Here is a 20,174-nt window from a genome sequence, read left to right as displayed (position 1 = left end):
TAAAACGAAATGACGTGAAAGTTAAATTGAACCTTTTGTAATCAGATTCGTCGTAAAGTAGCAGAAATGGGAAAAATTACGATACTAATTTGTGTTGATGAAGTGCCTTGTTTATTTATAAGCTGCAATTCAGAAAACCGAGGCTTGTTATTAAAAAATCACTTTTCAATTAACATTTTGCAAAATGAATTCATTTTATTTGATAACATAGTAATATTTTTAGAGAGGAGAATTAAATGAATAAAAATCAAGTTTGGCTATCTGAGTTAGTAGAGTGCCATCTTGTTTTTACTTAATTTAAATAAGCAATTTTAGAACCATTGTAAAGAATTAACGAGAACTAAGATGAAGAAGCTTCTTGGATTATAAGAGACGAAATAAATAATTTTACCTGATCCTCTCTCAGTTGGTAAGAAGAGACACATGTGAATATTATGTTACAATTTATGTGATATACTTACTTGAGTTACTACCTTCAATTCTGAAAGTTAAATATCTTGAGGACACTTGCGCTGTTTCACGAGTAACTACAAAATTGGCCAAATATAAAAAAAAGAGATATATGTAACCTAACCTTTAATATGGCAAATTTTGATCAATTCCTAAGTTTTACATGATAATCTCATTTTTTGTTCATTTTTATACAATTTCATAATAATTGGAATTTCATGCAATATCGTTATGGAATCCGGTTAAATTTGTGCGATCGTAATCTTTAATTCGATTATGATTACAGTAATTTGGATTTGAACCCATTCGCAGTGAAAGTTTAAAATTAATCAAACTGATATTGCAATTATTTCGCGTATTTCCACATTATTTGTTTAAGGCAATGAAAGGAGGAAATAAACTTTCTAAAACTATCCCAATGGCAATGTAAGGTAAATCTGCTAAATAATTTCTAACTCGGCTCAGTTGTACTATATTATGTATTGAAATCTTAGTATGACTTTGCTTGGGGTGGTAATGAAGAGAGCATAGGAAGCTATCTTAACTTATTTATACAAGTATGATTTTGTGCAGGAGCAATATCATTGTTATACTTAGAAAATAGCATTATGACATTTTTAAACTTTAAAATTCACATAAAACTTTCAAATACTTTTATTTTCTTACTAACTCAAACTGCTTTAAAAATACATTTACCGTTAGTATATCGCATAAATAAAGTACTTTAGTAAGATTAATTATATTTAGGTTTTTATGGAAACTACTGTTATATATTTATATTTTTATAGTCTACCAAACATGCTTACAATTGGCCTGCCTTGTAAAATATGGGACGATTGAAATAACTATTTAATACGAAATTTTTAAAATCAAATTCCAACGTGTGGTCGGTGATACAGTGTCCAAAGATTGTGTAATATATATATCTTTTTGGTTGGTTTTGTCAAACTGGATCCCGGGTTAAGATTAATGGACCACCAAATTATATGGTGGTTGCTCAACGAAATTGCGATGGGATTCGTATTCCCTGAGTTCGAAGCCATAAAAACCTGTAGAGCGTGTGGGAACCAACCAGTTATGTCCAAAAGTTTTTTTTCTCTGTCGCAAGGAAGCGGTGATCCGATCAAATTTTTATGGCAGCAGTAATACTTACAGCGTGTACCCAATCAATTATGGAAATTAATTTTTTGGTCATCAATACCAGTTTAATTAGTCGCTCCGAATATATGGTTATGTTCTGTAACTTAGTATTAATTTCGTGTAAATGTCATTTGGGTGGCGTTTTATAAATAAACATTAGTAGACATCTCATATTCGACGACAAACTGACAAAGAACCGAATTAACATAACTCATGTTTTTCATTACCAATGTCATGAGAAAAGGAAAGAAAAAGATGTTAAGGTTGTCGTTTTAAATGTAATTTAATAATATATGAATATTTAATAATAATTTGTGAATGTTTTCACTAATTTGGCTATTTATAAAAAGGTTCAAATAATATTTCATTCCAACAAAACAAGCAATAATAAATAGATATTCCAAAAAATAATAGAGAAGTTTAAAAAAACATTGACCTATCAAAAGCGTTTGATATGCTAGTGAATTATAAAAAGCTAAGCGAGGGATGGTATTGTGGCGATGGTGGAACAATAGGTAGTATAGTGTGGGGTTCGACCCTTTCGCAAGTAATAATTTGTGTTTCGCTTCGTGTGAATGGTTCTCTGTTAGTTAGCATAAATTGTGGGGCATGCGAAATGTGGGATTAATTTGGACGACTATTGCCTTTGGGATTAGAAGATCTAATTTCGGTGAATTATAAAATGCAAATTCAGTTTTTGCAATAATTCCTAGTAAAATTGCTGTTACAAATTTTCGGATGTAATTCTATCGGTATGTAATCTTACACTGGATTAAAATACTTTCGTTTCGTGTTTATTCTTCCTCACATTCAGTTACGTATGTTTTTCGTTTTTTAATATCATTAATATAATTAATTTTGTTAAAATACTACAAGAGAGCTACAATGTCTATGTCCTAGAAACAATATCATGAACATTACCTCTGAGATATTTTCATATTATAATTATATGATACCATAAATAATATAAACCCGTTACCCTTTTCTCTTTAAGTGCAATTATAGAATTTCTTCACAAAGAAATTTGCAAATGAATCACATTAACCGCTCTAACTATCCCATTTTTTAAAATTCTGACCTGAAACCGGAAACTTGGCAATTTTTGGTAGCTTACGAGGCACTTAATGCATCTGCATTAAGTCCCAAATCGGGGACAAGACAAAACGTGACTCTTGCGTGATTTTGTAAAAAAATATTGTTTGACTCACTCCGCTGTACGGTTTCTATGTCAAGGTTTCCGGATTATAACGTTCGGTACTTTCATTTTTATGCACAACCTGCACTTGATTTTAGATGTCTACTTTGATATTTTTATTGTTTTAATTTATTTCTTGTTATTAATAACCCAGAATACCTTTAAGTTCCTTAATTTTAAATAATATGTCTTATTTACGACTCAAATTAAAACTTGTCGCTATTTTTTTTTTTCATTGATTATTTCGGATATATAATCTTTTGTTTAATTCTATACCTTTAAAATCTTGATTAAACACTTATTGTAAATGCGTTCAACATTTTGTCAGTTAAGCAGATTATTGATGACAACAGCTATGCGTAAGCTAAAAATATACTGTGAAATTTATAAACGGTTTTATGATGCAAAACCTGTTTTCTGATTGCTTTTGCGTCCTGCAAAAGGAGACATGCAACTTTTAAACAAACTATTGGCTACCTTCTTGCCCTTATAGCACAAGAAGGATATAATTACGAAATATATTTTCGAGAAACTGCTTTTGATAATATAAAAATATCATTTTGTATTAATCCTGTAATCATGCTATGAGTATTTCGGTTTTAAAATATTTCTTATATGAGTTCAAGTCCTTTCTTTGTATATAACTTAAATCAGGAAATTATTGATAAAGTAGTTCAATAGAAACTAAGAGAGTACGTATAACAAAGTAACTTAATAGTCCGGGGTCAGTAGCTATTGGCTCTAAAGTTATCAAGTATTACTTTGCAACTAAACTTTGGGGTCAGAGCGAGAATATCAGCATCATGTTTACGATTTCATTCACAGCGGCAAGAGTGTAGGAAATGGAACAATAACACTATGAGCAAAGGGCATTTTAATCAGATTATCGTGCAGGTCGGTCTGGCAGGAATCTAGCCGAGCGCGGTGAACGCACATGTTGGTGCGGCGGCGTCATTCGCGTCGGTGGCTCGTCGCGCGACGGACGGAAGCGCGTGCGCCGCCATTTTGTAACGAACAAAATTCAAATTCAGAAAGACAGTGACATTCCCGTTTGTGTTAGTTAGTGTGTGCGTGTGTTACATTTGTGTGCAACTCAGTGTTAGTGATAAAGGATATGTTCTAAACATTGAAAATGAATTCGAAAAAGTTGGAGTACTTCAACGATGACGACTCTGTGGACGAGAAACTGAACCTCAGCTTCCTAGGTAATGTTTTATCGTTATATGTTTTATTGTTCGTATTTTTATATACCATTCGATGGCGCCTCAACAGAATCAGAATATTTAATGGCTGGTACGATAATTTATTATGACTTTCTGATAGGAATATCGAGAAATGTACGTGCAACCAATGATAAGATGCTCTCTTGGAGTTATAAGTGTCCTGTTAAGTTCATAAGGATCAAGCGACATAAACTTCATTCACTGAATACACTGTAAATATTTACTTCTATATTATCTGCTTATATCTGAATGGGAATATTTTAGTAATGTTACAGAACACGGCTATGTGAATGTAGGATTTTGCTTCAAAGTTTTCTGTGATAAATAAAGCAAGTTTATATGTATGAAACGCTTATACATGAAGTAAAAGTACCAAAACGACTACATTAAACAAAATTCGAGGTAAACAACAGTTGAGATTAAAATTTAACAGCAAAGATTGAAATAGCTCGGATATATATTATTATTCTGCATATATTTCATCATACTTTGAAATATATTTTAATGCGATACCATAAACCGTTCGGATCATACGTGGGGGTTCATAGAATTGTAGAGATACAACAAATCCTATTCCGTAATGACTCAGATGATCCACTGGAGCTGAATCCATCGCCCACGCGACATCACCCTGTCAAGGAAGTAAGACCTTCAATTGTTTATTTTTACGCTAATAGAATATTAATGAAGTAGGAATCGCACTATTGCATCAGAACTTCTAGATTCAAATTCAGATTATCAGATTAGACTATTTTACTACTCAGTAAGCTTATTGTCTTCTCCATCTTCTAACTTTACGTTTTATTTTGGTAGAAAGATACAATCTTTCGATAAAGCCCTTGCCAAAATTAGCTGATCCAAAAAATGATCTCGAGCTTAGTATGTTTTGCCAGTTTTCATTTTCGTAGCGCAAAGGACCTGTCTATTTGTCTCTGTCTAGATAAAAGGATTAGAAAGGGTAGGGGTTATTACCAGTTGTGATACGCCATGGGAATGTGCCTTCGAAAGAAAACGCAGTATAAGGTAATCACGACCCGTTCTGAGGCAAAATTTAATGGTACATTATTCAATGTCTAGATAAATGATTATGTTGATATTCATAGCCAAGGAGATTCAGGGCTATGCACTAGTTTATAATATCTCATTCATCATTATCAACTTATTACTGTCAGGCAGCTGAGCACATGTCATAAGCTTTAGGTGATTACACTAGACGAGTGACTTATATACTACACCTACCATCAAGTAAGATAAATAAATGAAGCTTCCATACATTTCTATCGATTTAAATAATCATATCGTTATTTTAAGGAACAATAACAATACGTGTATTATCAATGTGTGTAATTAACACATCCATATCTAAGAAATAATGCTCAGTATTATTGATAGTGGTGTACTATTATATACATAAATTATGTTCGACTGCATAAGTGATTATCAAGCTTGAGACGGCAACGGAAAAATCCCGCATTTTGTATTATTTCCGTAAATCTACTGATTGATTATAGTATGCAAATGATGATCAACTTGATGGAAGGCAGGAAAATTGCACAGAGAATCAAGACAACATCACAAATACAGATAGGTTTGTTTACAACTCCGATACATTTCAAGTTGTTGCATTCCCATTGTTTTAATAGAGGTCAAATGTAAATTTTTACTTATTTAAACAAATTTCTTTATAGATTTATTCAAATTAACTGATTAGCAAAGACATGAAAATACCTTATCAGCATTTAATGCATTTTGAGATGTGAATGAACATTTATATTGGACATTTTTCTATTTTATATCCTATGATTGAATTTTAGGAGTATCAAACTTTTTGCATGGATTCTGTATCACGAATTGATAATCCTCAGAGGGCCAATCAAAACCAGTTCTTTTTTATAGATCTTTCGTACTTTTTATTGGCACTATAATTAATTTAATTACTGCCACACACTGAGTCTAATTTATTGTCGGCTATAAGTTTCGATAAGTTCGTAATGTAAAATTTATTGCACTCAAGAATATCTTGTCGTATGATCGAGCGATAAATTGCTTTTGATTGTAAGTGGCAGCTTTCTGGCATGGAAAAGTATGCAAGAACCTGAGTTTTATATAATTCTACCAATATACGAGTGGCAAGAAGCCATAATACACCTGCGGGCAAGTACTGTTATTCAACAGTGCTATAAACAAACGCTGCCTTAACCGTGGGCGTAATATCCAATAATCTGATGAATATAAAACATTTGATTATAATAGACTTTTCTATACTTTCTTCTTACCGACTCATTTGGTCAATAAAGACAGTGATCATTTGAACATTGGACGTTTTCGAGCTAAGTATAGTTAAATTGCGACCACTAAAGCCATTACCCGCAATAAAACCTATCAAATAAGCTTTCACTAAGCTAAGCGACGTTTAAGAGGACATATTGATAATAACTTTACAAAAAGACGTTTTCTTTGATAAAGGTAATGGGTTAGATTGAACCTCCCATAATAAAGTGAATTTTATTTAATAAAGTGAAATTTTATTCGAAATAGATGCACTATATTCTATTTGAATGTTGCCTGTCGAGTTTGAGCTCGTTGGGTCGGGCGAACAGCAGCCGGTGTTTGTTCAAGTATTTTTTGTCTGCTATCTACAACGTACACGACCGACTCAAGTAGAGTAGACTCCCCGCCCGTATGTGTGTCAATATCATTCAATACTCTACCGACAATTTCGTTCTGGTAGAAATTGATTCGTGTTCCATTTGTTTTTGTTTTTTTAGCCACGTTATTACTGATATTTTGCTGAGTTTTTAACTTTGTCTGCTTTGTTTGTTCCCTTATGACTGTTGATTTACGTACTTATAATGTTTATAGAATATTACGGATTATGAGTTCATTAATTCATGTTTTGATAGTTTAATGTTAATCAACGAGCAATTATTGATATTAAATGTTAATTACATGTACGCATAGATCAAGACGCATTTACATTTACTTACAGAAACATGTCATAATATAAACAACCGTTTATAGAAGTGTCCATTATTATGTGTACCTTGAATTCAATCGGTATCGCCTTATCAATCACATGCCAGTGTGTTTCGAAAAGAAACACGTATAAACTTGTTTCCTTCTGAGTGTTATTCGAGTTCAATAGCTAGTTTCCGGTTGGTAGCTGACATAGGTCTGCATGACCATAGAGATTTCTTTGTTGCAATGTTTTTATAGCCTCTACGTCATCGAACTTGTATTCGCTCTTTGTTTGGTAGCTTTTATTTGCTGCAAAACATTGTTACAGCCTTGCTAGGTAGCAAAACATCTGAAATTAATTGTTATGTACAGTTTTATTATTCAAGTGTCAGATGTTAGCATTGCTTTACTTAGTTATCTGAGTCAACTGAGAGTTAATTGATAAAATAAATTATCTTATTATGACTCACATGCATTATTTTCATCTCACACGTGATTATTTGTCGGAATTCCGTTAAATTCATTCATTTCTGTTACTTTCTGTCTCTATTCTGTCAACTTTCACATACATATGTGTAAACTTGCGTGGCTTTTCCACGGTTCATTTATTCAACTCCATTGAAGCTAAGCTTTGATGCACGATTAAGATTAAACTTATCTCTTGTCAACTGTATCATTTACATTTTAAGTAAATCACGGGACGTTTATGATTATCCCAATGTTTAGGATATCGTTTTATGTCAAACCGTTGTAATCCTTCGTAATCCTCAAAAAAGTTGGTTTAGTTGTGTATTAGAGTATGATACTTGTATGGTCTACTGATCAGCTACAAAAAAACCGTTACATTATACACGTTGTCTTCTGAGATGTTTTTGAGTTTGATAAGTGCAATGAAGCAACTCTAAAAGCTATAACGAGTAATGTGGCAGCAGACTATTGTTTTAAAAGCGGATGCTATCAAGTTGCCGGAAGATTAAAATTAGGAAGGATGACATTTTTTACAGTATGAATACCGGATGACGAATTTATGACACACTAAAATTTCAAAACAGTCAGATTTTTGAGTCATAGGCATTTAAAATCAACATTAGTAACATATGTTTATATACACAAAATCATGGTATATTAAAGCCGTGGATGGTAATTAGAGGTAAACTTCGAAAACATCAAAAGATTTAAAGTGTAAGTACATTGTACGAAGAAGTTAAAGATTTTAAAACAATGCTGAGTATCAATATGAGCAAACATATGTCCTACTGGGTAAAGGTCTTGGGGCATGGGGAACATCGACCTCTGCAAAAATGCGGGTGGGTGCAAATGCATATGTGTGCAATTTCCGTTGGAGATCACGCATTAAATACCAAAAGAACTTTAAGTAAGTACGAACTCAAGTATATACGGCATGCGGTAAGATCATTATAATAGATAAGGTAGCCGATAAGAATGTCAAAAATTATGAATAAAGATTAAATAAAAGCGATCAAACATGTTAAGCTTTATGAAAGCTGTTGGTTTAAATACGTAGTAAAGATTATCACTGTTTAACTTATGTAGACAAACTATAAAAAAGTTAGAAACCAAATTGACAGAAGTAAAGATGTTCAACAATGAATACATATTTGTAAATATCGTACGACTGTATATCTGTAACTGACCTTTCCTGATGTTTTGGCAAGTAGCCAAACAGCAGTACATCAGTTTCTCCACCGACAGTATCACTGAATAAAATTGCCTTGTTTCAAACAAAGTGCTTACACATTTTCATCTACTTCCGAGGAATTCTTGACCTTTCCCAATAGCATCTTTGGCACGAGTTCAAATTGTAATAGTACATTTCATTAAGTTCCGAATTCCTATTACAATGTCTCGTTATACATTAGTGTTAACTATTAACACTTTATGAGCACTACTTGGCAATTTTATTGGCTTGTAAATTTAGCGCAAGGACTTGCCAAGGTTTCATTTTCGTTGTTTTAATCGACTGTCGCTATGACTTCGAGAAGGCGTTATTATCTTATTTTATTCCAACATCAAATCCTTTATGATCCGTTACTGTGTTGTTTATTGTTCCGTTTGTATATTAATTACAAGTATTTAAATTTATCTCGTTTATCGTCAACTTTACGAGACATTTTTTATTTATTATCTTTACCACATTTTATAAATAACACTTTATATCTACAAAATGCATGTGGTATCTTAATTGAATTTTCTCTTTTGCAATTTCTCTTGATCTTTAGTAAAAAATTGTATGCATTTAATATTTATTTCATATTTTAAAATATATAACAGTAATGTTAAAACTATTTAAATATGAATGTCAGTAGTATTACCTACTCAACCCTAATAGACAAGTCAACAGATGGTCTTAAGACAATGCATTAAAATCGTGGGGCCTAAGCAAATACAAACAATCGGCCTTAAAATAGTACAGGTATACTAATTTGTTTCCGAAATATTGACTCTGCTTTTACTCCTCCATATGGTCGTTTCTGAACATGGTATGAACACGTATCGGAAGAAATACATGCTATACTAGACCGATTGTTTACTTTTGATATTGTTTACTTAACAAGTTAACTTTAAATGGTGCCCCAAAGGAAATCACCAAAAGATTGTGGGACCGAAAACCGTTTTAACTACCATTCTTGGAATTGTCTGGCACAGTAAAAACAGACGCATACCCAAAACTGGGTTGAAAAGAAATAAAGAAAGAGAATTATATCATGGGTTCCACGAATCCAGAAATCAGTATAGCAACAGTAAGATCAATTCTGTTTTAATAAACTTAACTGCGTATTGCACAGAAACTTTCACCTATTCAGAAACAAGGGTAACTTATGCTAAGCAATTAAAGCAGAGCCTACAAACCAAGCAAAATAACACCTACCTGCGATCATTCATAGCAGTTTACTCGCTAAATTAGCGTATCGAGGTGCAACGAACCTTAACTCAAGTGCATTGTACACAGCTTTTGTTATCATATCTGGACTCATTTATGGCATTATATAATGTAATTACCTGAGCTTTATGGATGAAAGTTGCCTGAAAGCTTTAGAGTAGTTGATGTAACTTACTCTCTGTGTAGGGAACAGATGGGCTCTTTCAAATTAAAAATTCAAGTAGGTAATGCTTACGAGTTTTGATGTTGCATCTGTTTTGTTGTTCTCATTTAGGCTTTATGGGTATTCACTACATTAAACTTTATAAATATTATTATCGAAAATAGGTATAACTCGAGTTATACCTAGTCGTAGCGTCCGCCTATTTATTTATTTTTATATGAAACTAATCCAAATAAATGCCAAACAGATTGAGGTCATCCGACACTTTTTACGAGACAGTTACAAAATCATCAAACAATTGCATATTACGGCCGTGCCAAAAGTGACGGTCAGACAAATTGAACTAATCATTTTGACATTGACTTTATGCTAATTTGTCAGCTGGAGTAACGGTTGGGAAGAGCCGGCGTTTTTTGTTCGATACCTTCGCGAGGGTTCATCGGATACGGGTAGACATAAAAGCAGGTGTGTGAGTTTTTGTATCCCTTTAATTTTTTTGAACGTCGATAACTTGTTTTATAAAGCAATCAGTTCTTTATTTTGTCTGCCGATCGACGTTTATTCAGCAATCTGAAGTGGTCAGGACCATCCGAACGATGTGTATCTACAGTATTCGCTTGTTCGGATTTTTGGTTAATTTCAATGTTTTTAATATTGTTGTTAGATTTTTATTTTTCTATCATCCACATCGCCGTCATTTTTCTGAGTTCAAACAATCACGCACTTTCTAATCAAACTTTGATCAACGAACGTTGATCTTCTACAGAATCGTTGAATGGCTAAATTGGCTATGTTTGGTAAATGTTGCGCTTACTACTAAATACAATCCTCTGGAGAATCGAAGTGAAAGTGAGTATCGTGACCAATAAACATTTATGGTAAAACGCTTAAATTATTGCAAACACCGGCTAGTTACTATTTGGCTGCTGCGTGGGATCATGTTTACCTTTGTATATATTTTTTATTAATATAAATAAATCACTGCTACTATGCCCGTACATGCTAACCTTCGAAACTGCTCAACCGATTTCAATACAATTTTGGAATGTTCATGGTTGGTTCATGGACAATTTTGGACCTGGTAAATGGCGGTATAGAGGAGACATTTTTTGGGACCTCTCTCGGGCTCACATGTAATATAAGTAAACGGTCTTGACTCCACCTGATGTTAATTGATGGGTTCCAATCCAGTGAACAAGAGATTGTCGCTATCAGTTACTATTGTCGTATTATGTTACTATTGTTTGTTAGCTAACTGTAATCCTAATCCAAATTTAAGTGACTAGCCGTTTATCGTGTCTCTAAATAATTATTTAAGGGATAATCCGTAAATGACTACTTAAGGATTTGTGATAAAATTTTATATTTTCAACTTTCGAATTCTACAACTATCTTCGGTTTATTCTGTTATTGTTCTATTGCTACATCGTAAACTTTTTATTTGATTTTTTTATTTGGTTGATAAGTATATTAAAAAAGTAATTTTATAGCTTTTAACGTCATCTTATTTATAATTTAATAGACACTTATAAGACCACCGACAATCGCCTAATAAAATCATTTATTATTAACCAAAAAAATATTCTTACTCTTATCCTAATTTATGCAAGGTCGAGCGATAAAATTGTCTTTTAAAATAAAAGCGCAGTTTGGACCAAAAAATGGCGTCGTGTTTTTAATTTTAAAATTATGCAAATTGGTATTGCAAGTAATTTATCACCTGGGGTGTGAGTATTTCGTCATGTAGGCTTTTTTGGCTTGAATTGTTGAGCAAAGCTATTAACGTTGGTCAGTCTATTTTTTAATTTGTTTGTATACGGCCGCCATTTTGTGGACATGTCAGTAATTGCTCTGTGATTGGTCGTTCTGGTTTTATCAATGAAATGGGATATTGCGCAACGCTTTTAACTTTGAGTTGTAATGCAAAGTTCTTTTACGTAATCACTTACCTACTGACGAAAAAGATCTGGTCGGAATCAAGTTGTTTTTGTTAGTCTGTAGCAGTAATGGTTTCTCTTATTATCTCATTGACGAGTAGTGAAGACTTATAATTCTTTCCAACTTAGTTCTCATACGTATGGCGTGTTTAATCATCTTTAATCAATCGGGCATAGTATTAAATCCTTCATGAACATCAGTTACTTACCATTACTTTATAAAGTGTATCAGTTATGGAGAACTGGCGACGTAAACTACTATAACTATTATTTTGAGGAAAAATATAATGTTACTTACATAAGTAATAAACTTGTCTATGTATATAACCTCATAACTTGTTCTTCCTTCAGAACGGTTATCCCTTTTTGAATTTCATATCAAATACATTAACCTAACTTAAGCTAAATATGAAATTATAGACATACTTGTAGGACTAAACACAGCCGCATTACCCGCTAATATGATTACAAATATCTTCAATGATAAGCATTACGCCTGACAATCAAATTCGTTTGTAATCTATCGTCCGATTGAATCCTATTGATATTATTATTGACTACTAAACAATAATTGTTGTTCCGTGATAATAATTCAACATAGTGTTGTATTGTAATATTATTAATTGAAACAAGATCATCCAAGCCAGCGGGTGGGAAGCGTCCCGTGGGCGGCTGGAATTGAATATGCATCTCGCTCACACAACATAGGTGTAAGAGGGATGGAAGACGGTGAATATTGTCTTCACTACCGAAGAAGCGGAGTTGGGTCGTTTTTTGTGATCCGACGACTATTACGTGACAGTGATTGTTAAAGTGTGACTAAATAGTGTAATCGATACTATTTGTGACGTTTTCAGTATCACAGTACCTACACGCGTTACTTCATTTTACTATCAAATATATATATTATATGTTCTGGTTTGAAGGATAATATAGTCTGTACAATTTTACTGTAAGTGTTACAAGTCTACTTCTAGTAATATAATCGCGCCGGTAACTTGCGTTAAAGGTGGCCAGGCCAGGTTTAATTTTATTTGGGGTTTAGTGTAAAAAAATCTACCCATTTTTTTATCCTCCTATCTATGTTATTACAAAAAAATCTTTGTTTATATTGTATTTTTTCCAGTTTCTGAGTAGTAGTTTTAAAATTTTTGAGTGCCAGAAATCACTTGTTGGTTGTATGACACGGTAGCACTGTCAAATATATTTCTTCCTTACAACAGCAGTGTAAATAGACAGTCCGATGACATGAAAATAACTATCTGTAGGATACTTTTCAAATTCACGTTATTCAATATTTTGCTAGCAGCAAATAAAAATCAATACAAAAAGAAAAAAATCGGGCCGATTTTTTATCCGCTATATATATTTCCAAAATTTGAGAAGCACCAGACACCGGGTTCGCAAAGGGCAAATGGAACTGGTCGAGCGTACTACCTGTTAATGGAATAAAAAATGTCCGAGACGGGAATGAACCCAAATAAAATAATGAACGCACGGTTTTGTTCGCTCAACACTAATTGAAATTGGTTTGGTTCCATCGAGGCTATTATCACTAGAATGAATGCGTTTCACGAATTTGGGTTACCATTATCATTATTTCTTAAAGAAGTTCATAACGATATAAAATAATTCATATAGTTATATATAATATAGTTATCATTATATCACATTATGTAGATTGTGTAACAATACTTTTTAATGTTATATTCAATATCAAAAAAACTATTTAAATATTATGTAAGAGTAAGGATAAATCTGTTATTTTAAAAAGTTTAAGCCATTTTATTAATTGTACCTACTTACAAACCACGTTTATTATTATAAATATTTTCTCAACTGACCGACCGAATGACCAACCCTTTTTTTTTATAATATAAGAGTAGAAGACGAGCATGCAGTCCACCTGATGGTAAGTGGCTACTGCCGCCCATGGACATCTGTAATCAACCTCAGATAGGATTAGATATTCCTACATAAGGTCGGTCACAGATGCGCCGCTACCCCTGAGGACTAAGCTGGAACGCCTCGGAAAAGTCTGTCTCCCTTACCACACCCTTCAAACCGGAACACAGCAGCGCCTAACACTGCTGTTATTAGGTAGAAATAGGTGTGGCGGTGGTGCCGCCGGAGTCGAACCACAAAGGGTTCTACCACCTTCATAACCCCTTCATAGTGGCGACCCCAATCTACGGAAAATTGACGATGGACCATTTAATATGTAGGCACCCTTACTCATAATACAGAAATACTTTTATTTTTAACTGCAATAATGAAGTCGATCCTTACAAAACCACTCCTTTTTTAAGAAAAATACAAGTTTGCAACTCAAGTAATGATTATCCAGACGAGGTGTCGAAATCATTCTTCACCCTCAAGCCACATACGAATATCAGCTTTAACGCCGCTTAATTAAGGCCATGTGTTTTCGTGTAAGAAAGCCATCATTATAAATTGCGTAAAGGACTTCTGACATTACACTTGTGAGGTGAGAATGGGACAGCAGTTGTAAACATACGAGTATAAATTATGAGCGTGCGCGCTCATTCATAAATTCGCTACATAAATCGAGCTCATGTCAATTGCTTGTGCAATCAATTTTCTTGTTATGGTAGTGTATAAATAAATCTGTGGAACGTAGAAGTAAAATATAAATCGCAACAATTTAATGAACTGTTATGTTATGTACTTTTAAATTATGTTTTTTTTTCATTAAATACTTAGCATACTACGAGTAATACTCCTTTTCTTGTCATCCTTATAGCAATATCACTATATTTAAGCACAAAGCAAAGCACTTTTGCTTTGTGCTTTATAGTGCTTTTATATAGTGCTTTGTTTCAAACCAAGGTACTATTAGGACGCTAAATTAGGTATGTCAATTTTTTCAACAGAACTGCTGGATTTTCAATGAGTTTCAACTAAAGCTATTGTTGAAATTCACTTACATCCATAGCTTAGCTAGTTCTTGTGAAAGCAACCTTTATGTTAAGAATCACTAATTAACACTCAAGTAAAATATAATTAACGATTGTTTTACTGTTTCGTGCGTATATGATTTAACTACTAAAATATACTAAATTCCATAGCATTCACTCACAAAAAACAATCCCGTATCATCATCATCATCAACCCATTACTGTCCCACTGCTGGGCAGGGGTCTCCTCTCAGAATGAGAAGGATAAGGCCATAGTCCACCGCGCTGGCCAAGTGCGTATTGGTAGACTGCACATACCTTTAAAATTTTTATCTCTCAGGTATGCAGGTTTCCTCACGATGTTTTCCTTCACCGTTTAAGCAAGTGATAATTAATTTCTAATACGCACATAAATTTGAAAATCAGAGGTGCGTGCCTGGGATTTGAACCTCGGACCCCTCGATCGAGAGACCGCGTTTCTTAACCACTAGGCTATCACTGCCACTCCCCAAAACAATCAAATCAAAAACAATCAAAAACAATCCCGTATGTGGTGTGGGAAGTATAATGGGGTCGATCGTGCTACTACGAGTTTCAGTTCATAGTTTATAACACTCGCCATTATCTCAGCTGGAGAAGATCTAACACCTTACACTTTATCTAGTTTCCAATTATTATTAATGAAACTTTAATTAACTTTAGACCGTAGAGAATTCGTACATAATTAAGTGTTGGGTTAACAAGGTCAGAGTCAGGTCGATACATTGGATCATATAAAAACAGTTACAAATTGAAAGTCAATCGTTATAAAAACAGTTTTGTTTACTGGAGATCGATCGTATGATTTACATTAGGGTTTTAGTGATAACCCGTAGCAGCGTGGTCACACGAGGATCAGGGTTTGATACCCGACCACACAACCTACAGATAATTATTTAAGATTTGTGTTCTAGGACTCGGGTATTTGTGTATTCCGCTTTATGTATAACCGCAATACAGAAAAAGTTTATTCTCTCTCGGTTCTAAATCAACGCAATGTCATACAAATTAATACGCACGGAGTGTGTTACCAAATACCAGAAACGCACCCAGTACTCTACTTGACGAAAGGTTTCAGTGTGTTTTTCTCTTACAATCTTGTTTACTGTCTGTACTTTGAAGCCTCAAGCAGAACCTAATTTACGCGCACGTCACACCAATTACGTTGGAGAGGTACAGTCGAGGAAATATTTCGCTAAATGCTCAACTAAACGCACTAAAGTTATTATATTACAGTGTAATATACTGTTACAATCCGCCGCGGGATCTAGTGTAGCGAATGCGTGCTTTCGTCCATTATTTCATTTCGCAGTGGGGAATAGGGCTGTCAACTGATGAGTTTTAATTCCATAAAGAATAAGTTTAAATGTTTTTCAGTCTTTTATGGGACATTTTATTAGTTTTATTGCAAATTGAACAGGGCTGTCAAAATATGGATTATGAAGTTGTTTAAAATTTGGGGCGTCTTTTATTAATAAAATTGTCACTCTTATTATTAATATGAGATGATTGTAGTAGATTAAATATTTATATTGATAAATAATCGTTTAAAAAAATAGTTTGTTGCGCCAAACAATCCTTAAATATATAAATTTGTTAAAGTGTGTCATAACTTGTATGTTTATTCAGATGTTACGTGAAAAGATGACCTTTTTTTATTTACGTACTTGCCTTGTTATCTCATTAGAATTGTTACGAGTACATACAGGCGACCTATTTAACCACTTATAGTTTGTCTTACAATAATCTACCCACAACATACGAGTATTAGACCGATGGATACTTTTTCAAACCGTTGAACAGACCATAAATTTGTAATGTAAACGGATTTAAATGTAAGTTTACGAAAGGTATTAAGACAACAAGTAGTAAGACAAGTCCTAAATGAACTGCTTTAAGAAATATTTAACCGATTTACCTTAGACTTTTAGCAAGAAACATGCATTGTAGAACATTATAAAGTCATCACAACAGTAAGCTACAATTAATGACATAAATATTCAAGCTAACAGCGAAAGAAAAAAAAAAAAAAAACATTGACAGAATATATATATTTTTTTTAACTGTTTAATTAATTTTGACAGCCCTGTCATTTAAGGCTGTATTGTTGCTGATAAATTTGTTGAGAACAAGGCCTCTCAAACTTTATTGGCGGTGTCATTCACGACATGACCCTTGGGCCCGCGGAAACAAAATTATGCCATCTGTTTTCTTGCGGATTTATTTCATTGCGAAAAAACTCCACGAGTCCAAATTGTCGGGTTGTTATTTTACTGTTAAAATTATATAAATTATCTCCATAACTGTACAGGGTTAACGCCCGTTAATATTCAATCTACAAAATTTTTGCCTGCTAAATATTGACATTTGACATTTTATGTTCATTCAAATTGCCCAAATATTCGATCTTTGGTTGGAATTTGGCTGATTTTTTTTTTGCTTGTTTTTTTGACACCAAGTTCCACATTGATATATGTTTGGTCAAAGGATTTTTGAGCTTGTCTTATAAGCATCCCTTATTATTACTTATATCATGGACACATTTATTTTAAACCCACGACAACACAATAAGTGAATGAAGGGATACAAAAACTTCTATTGCAATATTAATGTCAAATTGTTCTTCATTGTATCTAATACATTTATTGTCATACAGTAATTATTGAGTATAATGCTCGCTGTCTCTGTTACTTTAATAACTCGCATAAAACCACAAGCAATTCCGTATAAATTACATTTTACGATAGAAGACCGCAAAACTAATACTCCTTCGCCATCTTCGTAATAAAGTGTTGTTAGTATTAATGCGCGGACATGGTACGGTATTATATCGTATACTTGTCAATGATTCTCTATAGTGTAGGCAATTTAATTTGAACTTAAGGGTTACGGGTATTATTGACAGAGAGAGAATAGCTCTCGGTTCGACTGCGATACACAACGTTTATCGTTTTTTTATACCATTTTGAGTAGGTTTTTACAATTTTCGTTCTTTTTTTAGAAAAAAAAATACAGGTTTCAGATGCATATTACGAACATGAAATCGTATACCCTTAAAATCGTTTCTCAAAGCTCGCTAAGCAATCTTCTTTTCGAACTCTTATGAGATTGATAGATATATAAAATATCGCTCGATTCGTCTTGGAAGCGTCACTGTGTGAATAAAACTTAGAACAATGATGCATACATTAAAATTAAAAAAATCTAAATTATGTCTTCACATTCGTCGTTTTTGACTTGTTGTTGGTATTGTTAATTAGAATTGATTTTTGTCTTCCAGTAGGTGCAGTATGAAGGTATAGACTCCCTTTGTCTTAGCCCAGATGAAAGTGATACACTAAATACTAGGCAATTAGATCTGAAACTAAATAACCCTTAACAATGTAACTAAAGAGCAACTTTCGAGCAGTACAATGGTTGAACATTAATGGGTTTAAGCCCATTTGTATGAAGGCAACAGATGGACGCGATACCGACCTATAATAAATTAACTGGCGATATTGACCGTTAACTTAAGACAGACCGTTAGTAAATTTACGTAGTTATTTTTAATGTTATATTATTAGGAGGTTAAGTATATTCTACAAATGATTACGCAAAGTAATGTAAGTAAATAATGAAGAATAAATTAACACTATTATGACATAGTCGCTACACTAAAGTCTTCAGACCAGGGTAGACACAAATAATAAACACCCAGACCCAGAAGGTACTTAGATCTATATATGTGTATGTAAATAGCACCCATGACAAGTACCTAATTTTCATTTGAAATCATAAGAGGTCTTTGAAGAAAATGCGAAAACTTTCCCTCGTAAAACTATAGCTACTATTTTGTGGAGATTTCTTATCAAACATATTCTCAAACGATTTGTATAAATACTGTTGCGAGTAGATAAACGCAGAGATATGGACCCATAATAAATTAACCGCCGACATAGCATCATTTTAACGCACACCGGTAACTAGTTGGAAATAATATTTTAAAACAATTCAGAAACAATGAAACAATTTATTAGAAACAAAAGAAAAACATTATACTCGCCGTGAAATATAATAAAGTATATTTATGAAAGAAATTACACGTTACTAACGTATTTAAAAATTACCGTTGGCTACTATCCACGGTAAATTTTTGACTGGGCTCTGATGGTCAATCCTAAAGTGTAAGGAATATATTAAAATGCTCAAAGGAGTCTCAGAATCATCAGTCTTAATATGCATAAAACAGTTTCTGGAGTAAGATTTAGTAAATGTAAGAGAACAAAGTATATTTTCTATCCTACAAAAAATCCCTAAAGATTTATAGTTCCTGTATTAAAAGAATTTGGTACCCTTAGGCGCCATTATGCTTAAAAAGTATGCTCAGTCTAAAAAAGTCCTTACTTAGGAGACTTAAGGGCTGATTTAAGTAACACCTGCGGATATCACTTCAATGATTTACTAAGAGACACGCTAGAAAATCACTGACTTATGGTAATTAAGGAAAACATTTCATATCAACGACTTCACTCATTAGATACCACCGGAAATCGCTGACATCCTGCGGCAGCGCGAAAGCCTTACTTAACACCAAAATAAATTCTATTCAGAGACCTTTAGAGAAATCTAGTAATGAGTGTAAAGTATTTACGGAACCCTGCAATTTCTCGCTTTCACTTATTGAAATCGTATCTAAGTAATAAAACTGTGTGATATTGTAGTGCTTTACTTTCTTTAGAATACTGAGTTGTTGGCTAATTCTTTATGATTTAAGTACCTCAAGGCTTGTAGAGAGAAGGAAAGAGAGTCAACGAGCTGTAGATTGGGCTCAGAGGCGCGCCTTGGGGTAGGCCTTTGTTCAACAGAGGGCAACAAGCTAAAGATCGGGCTCAGAGGCGCACCTTGAGGGAGGCCTTTATTCAGCATAATTACTATCCTGAAGGGAGGAAGCATGGTTTTAGCCAAGCCTTGATATAGTTGATATTCAGGTCTTCTACAAGTACAATGTGTTGGTCAACCACGTATTCACTTACATTTATAACTTCACAATAAACGAAACCTTATTACACAACCGTCGTACCATTGCTATATTTACATCAATGTCGAAAATATTTACAAAGGGAGCCCGTCGATTTCACATAATATTGTTACAAAATCTTTATATACGGTCGAAAGTAACTGCCTCTGAAATACGGTTCTTTTGTAATGTATAATAACCAATACAATTATTTTTTATTGAGTTAACATGAAATATTGGTGACTTAATA

The 20,174-nt window shown here is 33.4% G+C and overlaps 1 protein-coding gene across 4 annotated transcripts in view; it reads left to right on the top strand.

Moving 5' to 3' along the window:
* rols (zinc-RING finger and ankyrin repeat domain-containing protein rolling pebbles) overlaps positions 1–20,174 on the top strand; it is a 218,870-nt gene that overhangs the window by 24,680 nt on the left and 174,016 nt on the right. For 2 of the 4 annotated variants that reach the window (XM_073076408.1, XM_073076409.1), the window contains exon 1: positions 3,729–3,990. The exons of the other annotated variants lie outside the window; for them this stretch is intronic. In XM_073076408.1, coding sequence (XP_072932509.1) covers positions 3,918–3,990 — 73 coding nt within the window. In that variant the 5' untranslated portion in view covers positions 3,729–3,917. Of the gene's footprint in view, positions 1–3,728; positions 3,991–20,174 lie in introns of those variants that run through there. 4 annotated transcript variants of the gene reach the window in all.

The sequence above is a fragment of the Epargyreus clarus genome, unplaced genomic scaffold (genome assembly GCF_041222505.1).
Source record: "Epargyreus clarus isolate Ecla_fem2 unplaced genomic scaffold, WU_Ecla_fem_2.2 ptg000009l, whole genome shotgun sequence".
Taxonomy (NCBI): Eukaryota; Metazoa; Arthropoda; class Insecta; order Lepidoptera; family Hesperiidae; genus Epargyreus; species Epargyreus clarus.
This window is presented reverse-complemented; position numbering and strand designations above follow the sequence as displayed.